This window comes from Anabrus simplex, chromosome 6 (assembly GCF_040414725.1).
Source record: "Anabrus simplex isolate iqAnaSimp1 chromosome 6, ASM4041472v1, whole genome shotgun sequence".
NCBI lineage: Eukaryota > Metazoa > Arthropoda > Insecta > Orthoptera > Tettigoniidae > Anabrus > Anabrus simplex.
The window spans coordinates 72,329,527-72,340,783 of NC_090270.1; the positions used below are offsets into that span (position 1 = coordinate 72,329,527).

The 11,257-nt window shown below is 43.9% G+C and overlaps 1 protein-coding gene across 1 annotated transcript in view; it reads left to right on the forward strand.

Annotated features, from left to right (window-relative positions):
- The window catches only part of yellow-g (L-dopachrome tautomerase yellow-g), a 45,458-nt gene extending 35,229 nt beyond the window's left edge, over nucleotides 1-10,229 (forward strand). The window contains exon 2 of the mRNA XM_067149855.2: nucleotides 7,965-10,229. Coding sequence (XP_067005956.2) covers nucleotides 7,973-9,106 — 1,134 coding nt within the window. The 5' untranslated portion in view covers nucleotides 7,965-7,972 and the 3' untranslated portion in view covers nucleotides 9,107-10,229. The remainder of the gene's footprint in view (nucleotides 1-7,964) is intronic.
- Nucleotides 10,230-11,257: the final 1,028 nt, after the last annotated feature.

Consider the following 11,257-nt stretch of genomic DNA (forward strand, 5'->3'; position numbering starts at 1 on the left):
CAGGAACTTTTTAGAAGACAGAATACAGTATATTCAGTAGTGAAACAAGCAACATACCTCTGTTAATACCTTTGGAAAAAATCCGTTGTTCTCTTCTGTTTGTTATTGTTTACCCTTTCTTCGTTCACGTTGAAACTTCTCGTCAATATCACGCAGCCGAGATTCGTTACTGGAATTTGTCATAAGCGACTTCGGTGGTTCTCTTCGTACGTGACCGGTAATTTATTCACACCCGAGAAGCAGCGAGACTTCGCCAATTTTCCGATCATTAGGAGTTTTTGTTTCTCGGTTCCCGTCATATCAGCTCCCAACATCACTGTAAACCTTTATTTACTTGTTAACTGTTCCTCACAAACCACAAATGCCGTATTGCACAGTTAATGCTGCACAAAATTCGAGTTACAGAGTATTTTTGCTTCAAGAGAGGAAATGTTTGCTTCAAGAAATCGAGAAATTCGTGTAACCGAATTTCGAGTGTCCTCCTCCGTGGTGAAGTGGTTAGTATGATTAGCTGCCATCTCCGGAGACCCGGGTTCGATTCCCGGCTTTGCCACTCAATTTGAAAAGTGGTACGAGGGCTTGAACGGGGTCCACTCAGCCTCGGGAGGTCAACTGAATAGAGGTGGTTTCCCACTTCTCCTCCAGGCAAATGCCGGGATGGTACCTAACTTAAGGCCATGGCCGCTTCGTTCCTTCTTCCTTGTCTATCCCTTCCAATCTTCCCATCCTCCGCAAGGCCCCGTTCAGCATAGCAGGTGAGGCCGCCTGGGTGAAGTACTGGTCATCCTCTCCAGTTGTATCGCCTGACCCAATGTCTCACGATCCAGGACACTGCCCTTGAGGCGGTAGAGGTGGGATCCCTCGCTGAGTTCGAGGGAAAAACCAACCCTGGAGTGTAAGCAGATTAAAGAGAAGAAGAAGACGTGATAAATACCCATGGCGCCAAGACACAACATCGTCTCTTTCAATCAGCATGGTTTTGTTTCCTCTCCATTCGTAACCGACGCGAATTCGGGAGGTTGTGGGTTGGGATCCCACTGGTGTCCGGTTGGCCGTTTTTGTTCTGTATTTAATATCTCTTCAAAATGTACTAAATGTACGTAACACGACCTAATAGGTTGAAAGTTGGTTTCTACGATCATTAAAATCCATTTCTTTAAGTAGGACACTGAGAGTTGATCTTGTAAAATCTGGGAGATCTGGATCTCAATTGACAGCCGCCAGAACAGAGTTTAGTGTTGGTGGTCGATTATTAATGAAAAACTTGTACACTTTCCATCTAGCTGCACTCCGTACAAAGTCATTGTATTTCAAAACCCTGCTGGGTAGAACGACTGGACCGACTGGACAAAGCTGATTTAGTAAACTTTTTAATATATAGGTTATTATTTGATTACAGCTTCCTTTCGTGGCACCGACACAGATATGTCTTATGGCGACGATGGGATAGGAATGGGCTCCGAGTGGGAAGGAATCGACCGTGGCCTTGAATAAGGTAGTGCCCCAGCATATTCCTGGCGTGACGTTGGGAAACTACTGAAAACCACTTTCAGGGCTGGGGTTCGAATCCATTATCTCCCGAATGCAAGCTGACAGAATGTGACCCAAACCGCGCAACCACTCCCTGGGTAGAAATAAGTTTTTCCTTCCTGACCTTTTTTTAATTTATTGGGATCGACACTTACTTAGGACACGACCTAGTTTTACGGCTGAATACCCTTCCAGACGTCAACTCTATTTAGAAGTGTGCATTCACTGTTGCCCGTTTCTATGGTGGTGTATTGTATGTAGGTGAAGAGAAGTGTATTTAGGAGAGCACAAAGACACAGTCCCCGAGCCGGAGGAATTAACCAGACGCTGCGTAAATAATTGAACCACCCGGAAAACGAACCCAGGGTCCTCTGAACTGTCAGTTCGCTGACCATTCAACCGAAGAGGTGGACCCTTATCAGAAAAGAAAATGAAAATCTACAGCCTGTTTCCATTCATTCGACTGGATCAGGAATGGAATGAATGAAGCCCCATCTAGCGGCGAGGATAAGAACCGTGCTGGCTGCCGAAGCCTGTCACACTCCTCTGGCGCAATGATTAAAGACGGACAGATGAAATGAAACTATATTGGAGAGTGTTGCTGGGGTTCGCCTCTGTGGTATAGTGGTTAGTGTGATTAGCTGCCATCCCCGGAAGCCCGGGTTCGATTCCCGGCTCGGCCACGAAATTTGAAAAGTGGTACGAGGGCTGGAACGGGGTCCACTCAGCCTTGGGAGGTCAACTGAGTAGAGGTGGGTTCGATTCCCATCTCAGCCATCTTGGAAGTGGTTTTCCTTGGTTTCCCACTACTCCTTCAGACAAATGCCGGGATGGTACCTAACTTAAGGCCAAGGCCGCTTCCTTCCCTCTTCCTTGTCTATCCCTTCCAATCTTCCCATTTCCCGCAAGGCCCTTGTTCAGCATAGTAGGTGAGGCCGCCTGGGCGAGTTACTGGTCATTCTCCCCAGTTTTATCCCCCGACCCCGAGTCTGAAGCTCCAGGACACTGCCCTTGAGGCGGTAGAGGTGGGATTCTTCGCTGAGTTCGAGGGAAAACCGACCCTGGAGTTTAAACAGATAAAGAATAAGAAGAATCAGACGAGCGTTGCTGGGATGAAAGATGACAGGAAAAACCGGAGAACCCGGAGAGAAACCTGTCCCGCCTCCACTTTGTTCAGCACAAATCTCACATGGGTTGACCGGGATTTGAACCACAGAATCCAGCGTGAGAAGCCGGCGCGCTGCCGCATGAGCCACGGAAGCTTACTTTACAGAAATGAGTACCAGTTTAATTATTTTAAGCTAAAAATGGCTGAGCATGAAGCCGACCTCTCCGTCCCATTTAATGGCACGGTTAAATGCAGTCCATAGTCTGCTGCAGATGGCTTGACTGCTTTGCTGTGGACGATACGAATCATGCGCAGAGACCAGGATGTGGGGAGATTAGCCTTCAATTGTTTTACTAACGGACGCGGTCTGTGTTAATTAGAGAGTATACAGACCACACTGCGACCCATTCAAATTAATTTACGGTTACAAATTGATATAACGTGTTTGCCAGAAGAAATGCTCCTCCACATCTTCGTAGTAACTAGTTCTGGCATTTCGGAAGCGGTCCCGCAGAACATTGGGGCATAGAGTAGCGGTCAAAAATTTGAGACCATAATCGTATACTGTACAATGAAATGTTATCTACAAACTGAAAATCTGCAGTAGAAACTGAGTGAATTCGTTTTACGAGCACTTGCTTCTTTCTTTCTTTCTTTCTTTCTTTCTTTCTTTCTTTCTTTCTTTCTTTCTTTCTTTCTTAATCTGCTCACCCTCCAGGGTTGGCTTTTCCCTCGGACTCAGCGAGGTATCCCACCTCTACCGCCTCAAGGGCAGTGTCCTGGAGCGTGAGACATTGGGTCGGGGGATACAAATGGGGAGGATGACCAGTACCTCGCCCAGGCGGCCTCACCTGCTATGCTGAACAGGGGCCTTGCGGGGGGATGGGAAGATAGGAAGGGATAGACAAGGAAGAGGGAAGGAAGCGGCCGTGGCCTTAAGTTAGGTACCATCCCGGCATTTGTGGGAAACCACGGAAAACCACTTCCAGGTTGGTTGAGGTGAGAATCGAACCCACCTCTACTCAGTTGATCTCCCGAGGCTGAGTGGACCCCGTTCCACCCCCGTACCACCTTTAAATTTCGTGGCAGAGCCGGGAATCGAACGCGGGCCTCGGGGGGTGGCAGCTAATCACAATAACTACTACACCACAGAGGCGGACTACACTTGCTTCTAATTAGATATATTTCATTGATTTATTTTTTGAGTATGGTCAGGTATTGCAGTAGTTATGAATTTCTAAATATGGGAATACCACTCCGAAAGATATATAAAATTATAATTTACTTTGCCTGACAAAGTTACGGACACACAACACTGTCTAATACTTAACCAGTGCTATTAAGACGCTAATAAACAAGCCTCCGTGGCTCAGGCGGCTTATCACCGCTGGGTTCTGTGGTTCAAATCCCGGTCACTACATGTGAGATTTATGTTTGACGAGGTAGGTTTTTCTCCGGATTTTCCTCTCTCTCCAATATGATTTCATTTCCTCAGTCAGTCATTAATTATTGCCCCAGAGGATTGCGACAGCTTCGGCAGCCGGCACATTTTCTATCCTCGGCGCTAGATGGAAGCTTCATTCAGTCCATTCCTGACCCAGCTTAATGACTGGGAACAGGCTGTGAATTTTCATTAAGACACTAGCAATATAAAATCAGAACCTAATTTCTTCATTACTACACAGAACTACACATTAACTAAATCGGTTATATTTGAAGTGACATAAGTCTAAAAAATGAACTGTTGGGAAATAGGAAAATATGAAAAATCTTCCCAAGCATCACTGAGGATCATTTAAGCACACGTTTTTTCCCCCGACATACATTTGGCAAGTTCCGCGATGAAAGTTGTACTTCAACTAACATGTCTGAAAAATACTTGAATTATGCTATTTCACAAATAAACCTGTACACTTTCGTCAAAATTTTTGTAATAATACAATATTTATTACCATTTACTTGTTTTAATATATTTGCTGAATTTAGGCAATGAAAGTTTGTACCTTAACTATTTAATTTAATAGCATTAACATATGAAAATTTTTGAAGTATGCCTACTGATTTACCGTACGCATATTTGTAAATAAACCTGTAGGTTTAACATAACTGGAATTCATACTGCTATACAGTCAATTAACTTACCGGTACCAATATTTCCCTCCACATTACAACACATTTAGAAGTACACCCAGCTGCAAACAGGAAAAAGAAAAACCAGAAGAGGGCAGAAGTAAACTGTTCAACAATTAGCATACTTAAGAGAAGCCCGTCAGCGTGCTGCCTTAATTTGTTACACAAAAAACGGCAAAAAGGCGGAATGATTTCATACACTTTTAAAGGACGGTCTTACTTCCTTTCACGATTAAAAGATGCATTTAGACCGAAAGAATCGTTTAGCATTATAAATATATTTTCGCAAAAAAAAAAAAAAAAAAAAAAAAAACCTGATTTATTACCTTTCGTAAATAAGCAATTCAATACATAACATACAAAAAGTAAAATGACATACAGGTACTACTTCCTATAATAATAATAATAATAATAATAATAATAATAATAATAATAATAATAATAATAATAATAATAATATCAACTATTAAAACCAAACCCTTCCTATCATCCCTTACAGAAGCAAACCAAAATGAGACCAGGAAATGGTCCGAGGAAAGCAAGACAAGTGTTCAGCAAGAAATTGAAGGATTACTGGGCGAACAGAAAAGCTGTAGCTGCCATGACGAAAGCAGCAGTCAAACCCACCATCAAGAACACCAAGAAGCAGATACCATCGACGACAACACAGATAAAGTACAACCACTGTGGTCCTCAGATGATCCAAACGAACTAAAATAATAGTAATAATGTCATAAAGTGGAGAGAATATGAACCTCCAGTCATTCTACGAGTTCACGAGATGGAGATATTTTGAGCACGCTCCATTAAAACTTGCATGGTTTGCTATACCTTTGACCTCAATCGGAAGGAGGTTCCATTCACAGCTGTCCAGAGCAATGGGATTGTTGTAGGTTGAGGATTTATGTTTGGGAATAGCGAGCAGTATCGTGTTCAGCGCTGTGGTATGTTTATCACGATGTTCTGAAAAACTGTGAAATAATTCGTATATGTAAGTCGGGTATTGTAAGGCAAATGTTCGGTGGAATATTGTCAAGGTGTGTAGGGTGTGTGTGTCTTCAAGGCGTGGCCATCTGAGGTCAACGTAAGCCTAGGTAATGTGATCACAAAATTTCAAGTTACACTATGAATCTTACGCAGGCGTTTTCTTTTTACAAGTAGCTCTACGTCGCGTCGACATAGATAAGTCTTATGGTGACGATGGGAAAGGAAAGGGCTAGGAGTGGGACAAAAGCGACCGTGACCTTAACTGAGGTACAGCTCCAGCATTTGCCTGATGTTAAAATGGGAAACCACTGAAAACGAACTTCAAGTATGTCGACAGTGAGGTTCAAACCCACTATCTCCGAATGTCAGTTCACAGCAACATGACCCAAAACCGCGCGGCCACCTGCTCGGTTATTATAACAATATTGCCATTTGAGTAAGTTGAAATACATTTAAAATCTCATTTTTAGCTGCCTAGTTGCCTAAAATTGTAATTTTGCCGATCCCGCGGTCTACGGTTAGCGTGCCTCGATCTCACTCGGGGGTCTCGGTCAGGTATTCGTGTTTGGATCTGAGGGCTGGTTTGCGGTGCTATCTGACGGCGAGATAGCGGCACCGATCTAGAAAACCAAAAATAATAGCTGAGAGGATTTATCACGTTGACCATGCGTCACCTCGTCCTTTGCAGGCCTTCGGGCTGAACAGCAATCGCTTGGTAGGCATATCAGGGCTGTAGTATCATAGGATTTCGATTTTAAATTGTAATTTTAGAGTTCATAAGATCATTTTACAGGAGTGTACTGCCGTGGAGTACTGTGTGTGTGTACCGATGTGTGCAACTGTTGTTGTAAGCAGAGTTGGGGCAGTGTTAACTGTCCTTGTTGTGCTAGCTAGTACTGTTGAGTTGTTGCTGTTATGTGGCTGCTGTTTAGTTGTCAGTGTTAAAGTAGTTCACTATGTGGAGCGGCCACGTGAAATGACTGCGTGAGCGACGGACTTCCCCGGAGTCGAGCTACGAAACAGTAGTCGTGCGTCTTGATTGCTAACAGACTGAGCCTGTCTGCGTGCAGCTGCTGTTGTGTGAAGCAAATGAGCGTGCGGAGCGGTAAAGACGTGTTTGGTAGAGGAATCGTTTTAATTCCTCGTGACGAAGTCGAAAATTTAGAAACGAGATTTCCTCTTCTCAAGAGGCTCATGGCCCCGAGGTTCATTCAGCATTTCAAACGTAAGAAACTTTGTGGAAAGCTAATGAACATGACTATATCTTTTGATAAATGAAATTCAAATATTGGTAACGATAGCCGCAACATATTTGGCGACCGAGGCCTACGGTACCGAATAATGTGACGTCACTGACAGCACACATTTTATCGCATTACACAAATTTCCTGCCAACGGCCGTAGCCGTGTTGAAACACCGGATCCCGTGAGGTCTCCGAAGTTAAGCAACATTGGGCGTGGTCAGGAGTTGGATGGGTTGCCACGCGCTGTTGGTGGGGGTAAGGGAATGGAGGAGCGGAAAGGAACTGGCCACCCTACCGCACGTAAACTCCGGCTCAGGAACACCTCTGCGGAGGTTCGGACCTGCCTTCGGGCAGAATAACCCTTACCTACAAATTTCCTGATGGTCCCCAGCCATAGGACATATTTAAGTCAAAATGAGTACTGGGGACAATGGCAGCCGAATATAGAGCTAACCACTCCTGAATCCCACTTAGTGGTGACGTTACGATTAGTGAAAAGCTTTACCTTATACTCCTCCAAGGGCATTTATGGGCTTTAAGAATATGGCTTTTCTTTTTTGAAGAACATTAGACCGTATTCTGTATGCCTAAAACTTGATTTTTGAACTTAAAAATCCGAGATCTAGTTATAACTTACCGATATTCCACATACATTCTTAGTGCATCCTGATCGAGCTATTTTCTTAGCATGATGTGAGCTTTTGTATGAATAATAGTTCAATCCGTAAATTTGCCAGCATGTTTCGAACGAGGCCACAGAGCTTGTTACGAATGGAGGATTGTGGAGACAGTTAGTAAATTCACAGAGGCTTGCAGACTGAACGCTGAAAGGCATAATAGCCAATAATGATGCGTATGTATGTATGTATGTATGTATGTATGTATGTATGTATGTATGTATCTATCTATCTATCTATCTATGTATCTATCTATCTAACTAATGTGAACTCTGTGTTTGTTGACAGGATCCGTCATGCCACCTCTCTCCTGGCTCTGGGTTTTGGTGATGGCAACAACGTTCGTATCAGCTGGTCTCCTCAAATTCAAAGATCCAGGGGCTGACCTGCTCTTCATGCTGAATGGAGCGAACCTCGAATGGCCCTGTATCTCCACCAAGAACATCTATGTCTCTTCAGGACGGTACATCCCAAAGCACGTCATCGCCACTCGCTTGCAGATCTTCAAAGATGAAGCGATTGTGCTCACTCCGAGATACAAACCAGGAGTCCCCTTCACGCTCAGCAAAATGTCTCTCAAACACAAGGACTGCTTCGCTACTTTGAGTCCTTTCCCTTGCTGGAGCCTCCAGGAAGAAGGAAACTGTCAAGCTCTTCAGTCCGCTGTTGATCTTTTCATGGACCCTAATGGCATCCTCTGGGTTTTGGACGTAGGCATTGTTAACACTTTGGTTCAACCAATTCGTCGGTGCCCGCCTAAAGTAGTGGGTATAGATGTTAAGACAGGTCTCGTTGTCAAGGTGATCGATCTGTCGTCCTTGGTCAGCCATATTAGCCGACTCCAGTATCTTGCAGTCGAGTATACTCCCGATGGACAGGTTTTTATCTACATCAGTGATGCAGCAACCCGTGCTATAATTGTCTTCAATGTCAATCTTGGTAAAGGATTCCGAATTGTTCTTCCCGCTCCTGTCCTGGATGGTTGTACACGACTCGATGTTCTGTACATTGCTCTTGTACTTAAGAGTAACGGAAATACTGTCTTATATTTTACTTATCTGTCGGGAACGCGTATATTCTCAATCAAGACGGCTTCTCTCCAACGCGGAGTGGCCAAAGGAAGCATTGTTGAAGTCGGAATCAAACCAGCCAAGATTGTCGTGCTCGGCACTGATGGCGGCAGCTCTATATTCTTCCGTAACAAAGGAGAAGGCGACATTTTCATGTGGAACACAGATACATGCTTCAAACCCGATAACTTCGTCCTGGTGCAGAAGGGAGGCGACTGTCGACTGGCGACCCAAGTTGTTCCCGGCTTCAAGAAACTCATGTGGGTTCTAGAGAGTAATTTCCACGATTACATTCAAAACACTGTAGGGTGTGTGGGTGCTAGTGTTGCCTTGCACCCACTTGTCAAGACTTGCGATTAAAATGTCCTTAGTTTCCACTGACGCGGAGTATACAACTGGAAAGTGAGGACAGTTGCTGAGTATTTCTCAAAGTAAGCAAATTAACAATATATTTGTAAAATACTATAACTCTTGTGACTTTCGCACAGGATCTGAACTGCAGGGAAAATAATCAATCTCACATGTATTAATTGAGTTTCGAACAGCTGACGTACTAAATAAACATAAGGAAACTTAATCGTAAAAAATGACCAATGTTTCGCCCCAGTGCGGCATTGGCTCATTAGTTGGATACCGCAACTTCCCGGGACACTGACCGGCTAGCACGCTTATAGTGATGTCACTGGGATGGATTGAGTGAAAGTTTTCATTCCGTACCCGGACAGGCTAGGGCGGGCCCCCCAGACGGTTACGCCGTCTCTCAGGCCAAGGAGATTTGTGTTGGTTATGGGATTTACGGAGAAGGTGAGATGGGTGTGGCCGTGACCTCCAGAGGAACTCTACCGGCCTTCGCGTTAGTGCAGGAGAACGGAAAACAACGGAAAACCATTCTCAGGACAGCCGACGGTTAGCAACAGTCCCTCGGTCTCCGGAATGCAGAGCTGCAAGGCTAGCCGAGACTAGCCGCTCTGCCAAAGCTTACCCTACTTGTTGGACATCACTGACTGACAAAGGTTTTACTTCCTCACTTTGAAGGGGTGGGGCGGGCCATCTAGAGAGTTACGCCCTCTCCCTGGCCAAGACATCATTGCAAGCTATACATGTGATGAGTACAAATGCAGTGCCGACATACTCTGGGAGAATTACATCTCCACTTGCTATATATGCCCTCCCGGGCTAGCATGACCAAAATGTATGGCTTCCGACTGAGGTAGCTAAATAACATACAGGAAACTCAATCGTCAAAATTACCAGTGTTTCGCCCCAGCGTGGGATGGGCTCTGCAGCTGACGTATTAGTGTGAAGTTGGAACAGTAGGTCTGACCAATTTGTTAAAGTGGAAATTAGCAGCGAAATTCATGTAGTTATTGTGACCATTTCGTATCAACAAGAATTGAAATAATTCAAGCAGTTGATATTGCCAGTCGGTGAAATTAAATTATGCTTCTCTATTCAATGTTTGATGAAGGTAATTTCAGTTTAGAAGTTTACTCAAAAGACCAACGACGTCTAATGTTAACAAACACACAATGTGGTCAAAACTTATGTGAGTGACTAGGTACTACTGACAATAGCAGCCAACAGGTACGGTTCACCCTGCCGCTTGTAAACGCCTACTAAGGAGTCTCTCCTACAATGCGAAAACTTTCGTAATACTACAAAATTTACGCAGAACGAATAGTTTCTTTACCAAATTGATATTGTTGAAACAGTCGCTTGCTGTTAATTTTATTTGAAATTTTCTACCATATCCGAAAAAAATATACGAACTACTGACTGACTAGAGCAGTTGATCAGCCGTCCACCGTCTGTGCTCGATATTACGCGGTCGAATCCGAACACATTAGTTTGGCTTGTATGAGGGCCCATCTCAGTAAATTAACTGACACTTGAGAGCAAAATTGTAACACTCTGGCATATCTTAAGATATATAACGTTTGAAAATATTATAATTTCCATATACAAACGTATAATGAATAGAAACAATTCTTACTCACAAACCACCAATATTAAAGCAGTGTCTCAATTATAGCTACCCTTAAAAATTCTGCAATATTACTTCATTTTACCGTGACTAGTGTTGTAAATGTAATGGAAGTTCGGAGCCTTGACTTTCCCCTAGTATTTTCCAGAAGGATTAGAATAAATCACTTGATTTATCAGTCGTGTATTGCATTCGCTGCGAGAGTGGACGGTTCAGCACATCCTCATGCAAAGCCGCGTCAATGGAAACTTAAAATGTAGGAACTCTTTAGCTGCCTCGTAACACATCACTCCTAGTGATACACTGGCTGGAAGAACAAAGTCTCTAGCCCACGAAAATTGACCTATCTTCCCTGTTAAGAGCGTTAGCAATTTGAAAGAATGCTAAACAATTAAGTGACATATCTTTGTCGTAACTCAAGATCAACTCAGCCTACATTGAAACAAGCACGTAAGTAATGCCATTTAGTGCAAGAACTGAGTGTAGAAGCAGGTAGTGACAAACGAATGAACGTCACCTCCAGTCTA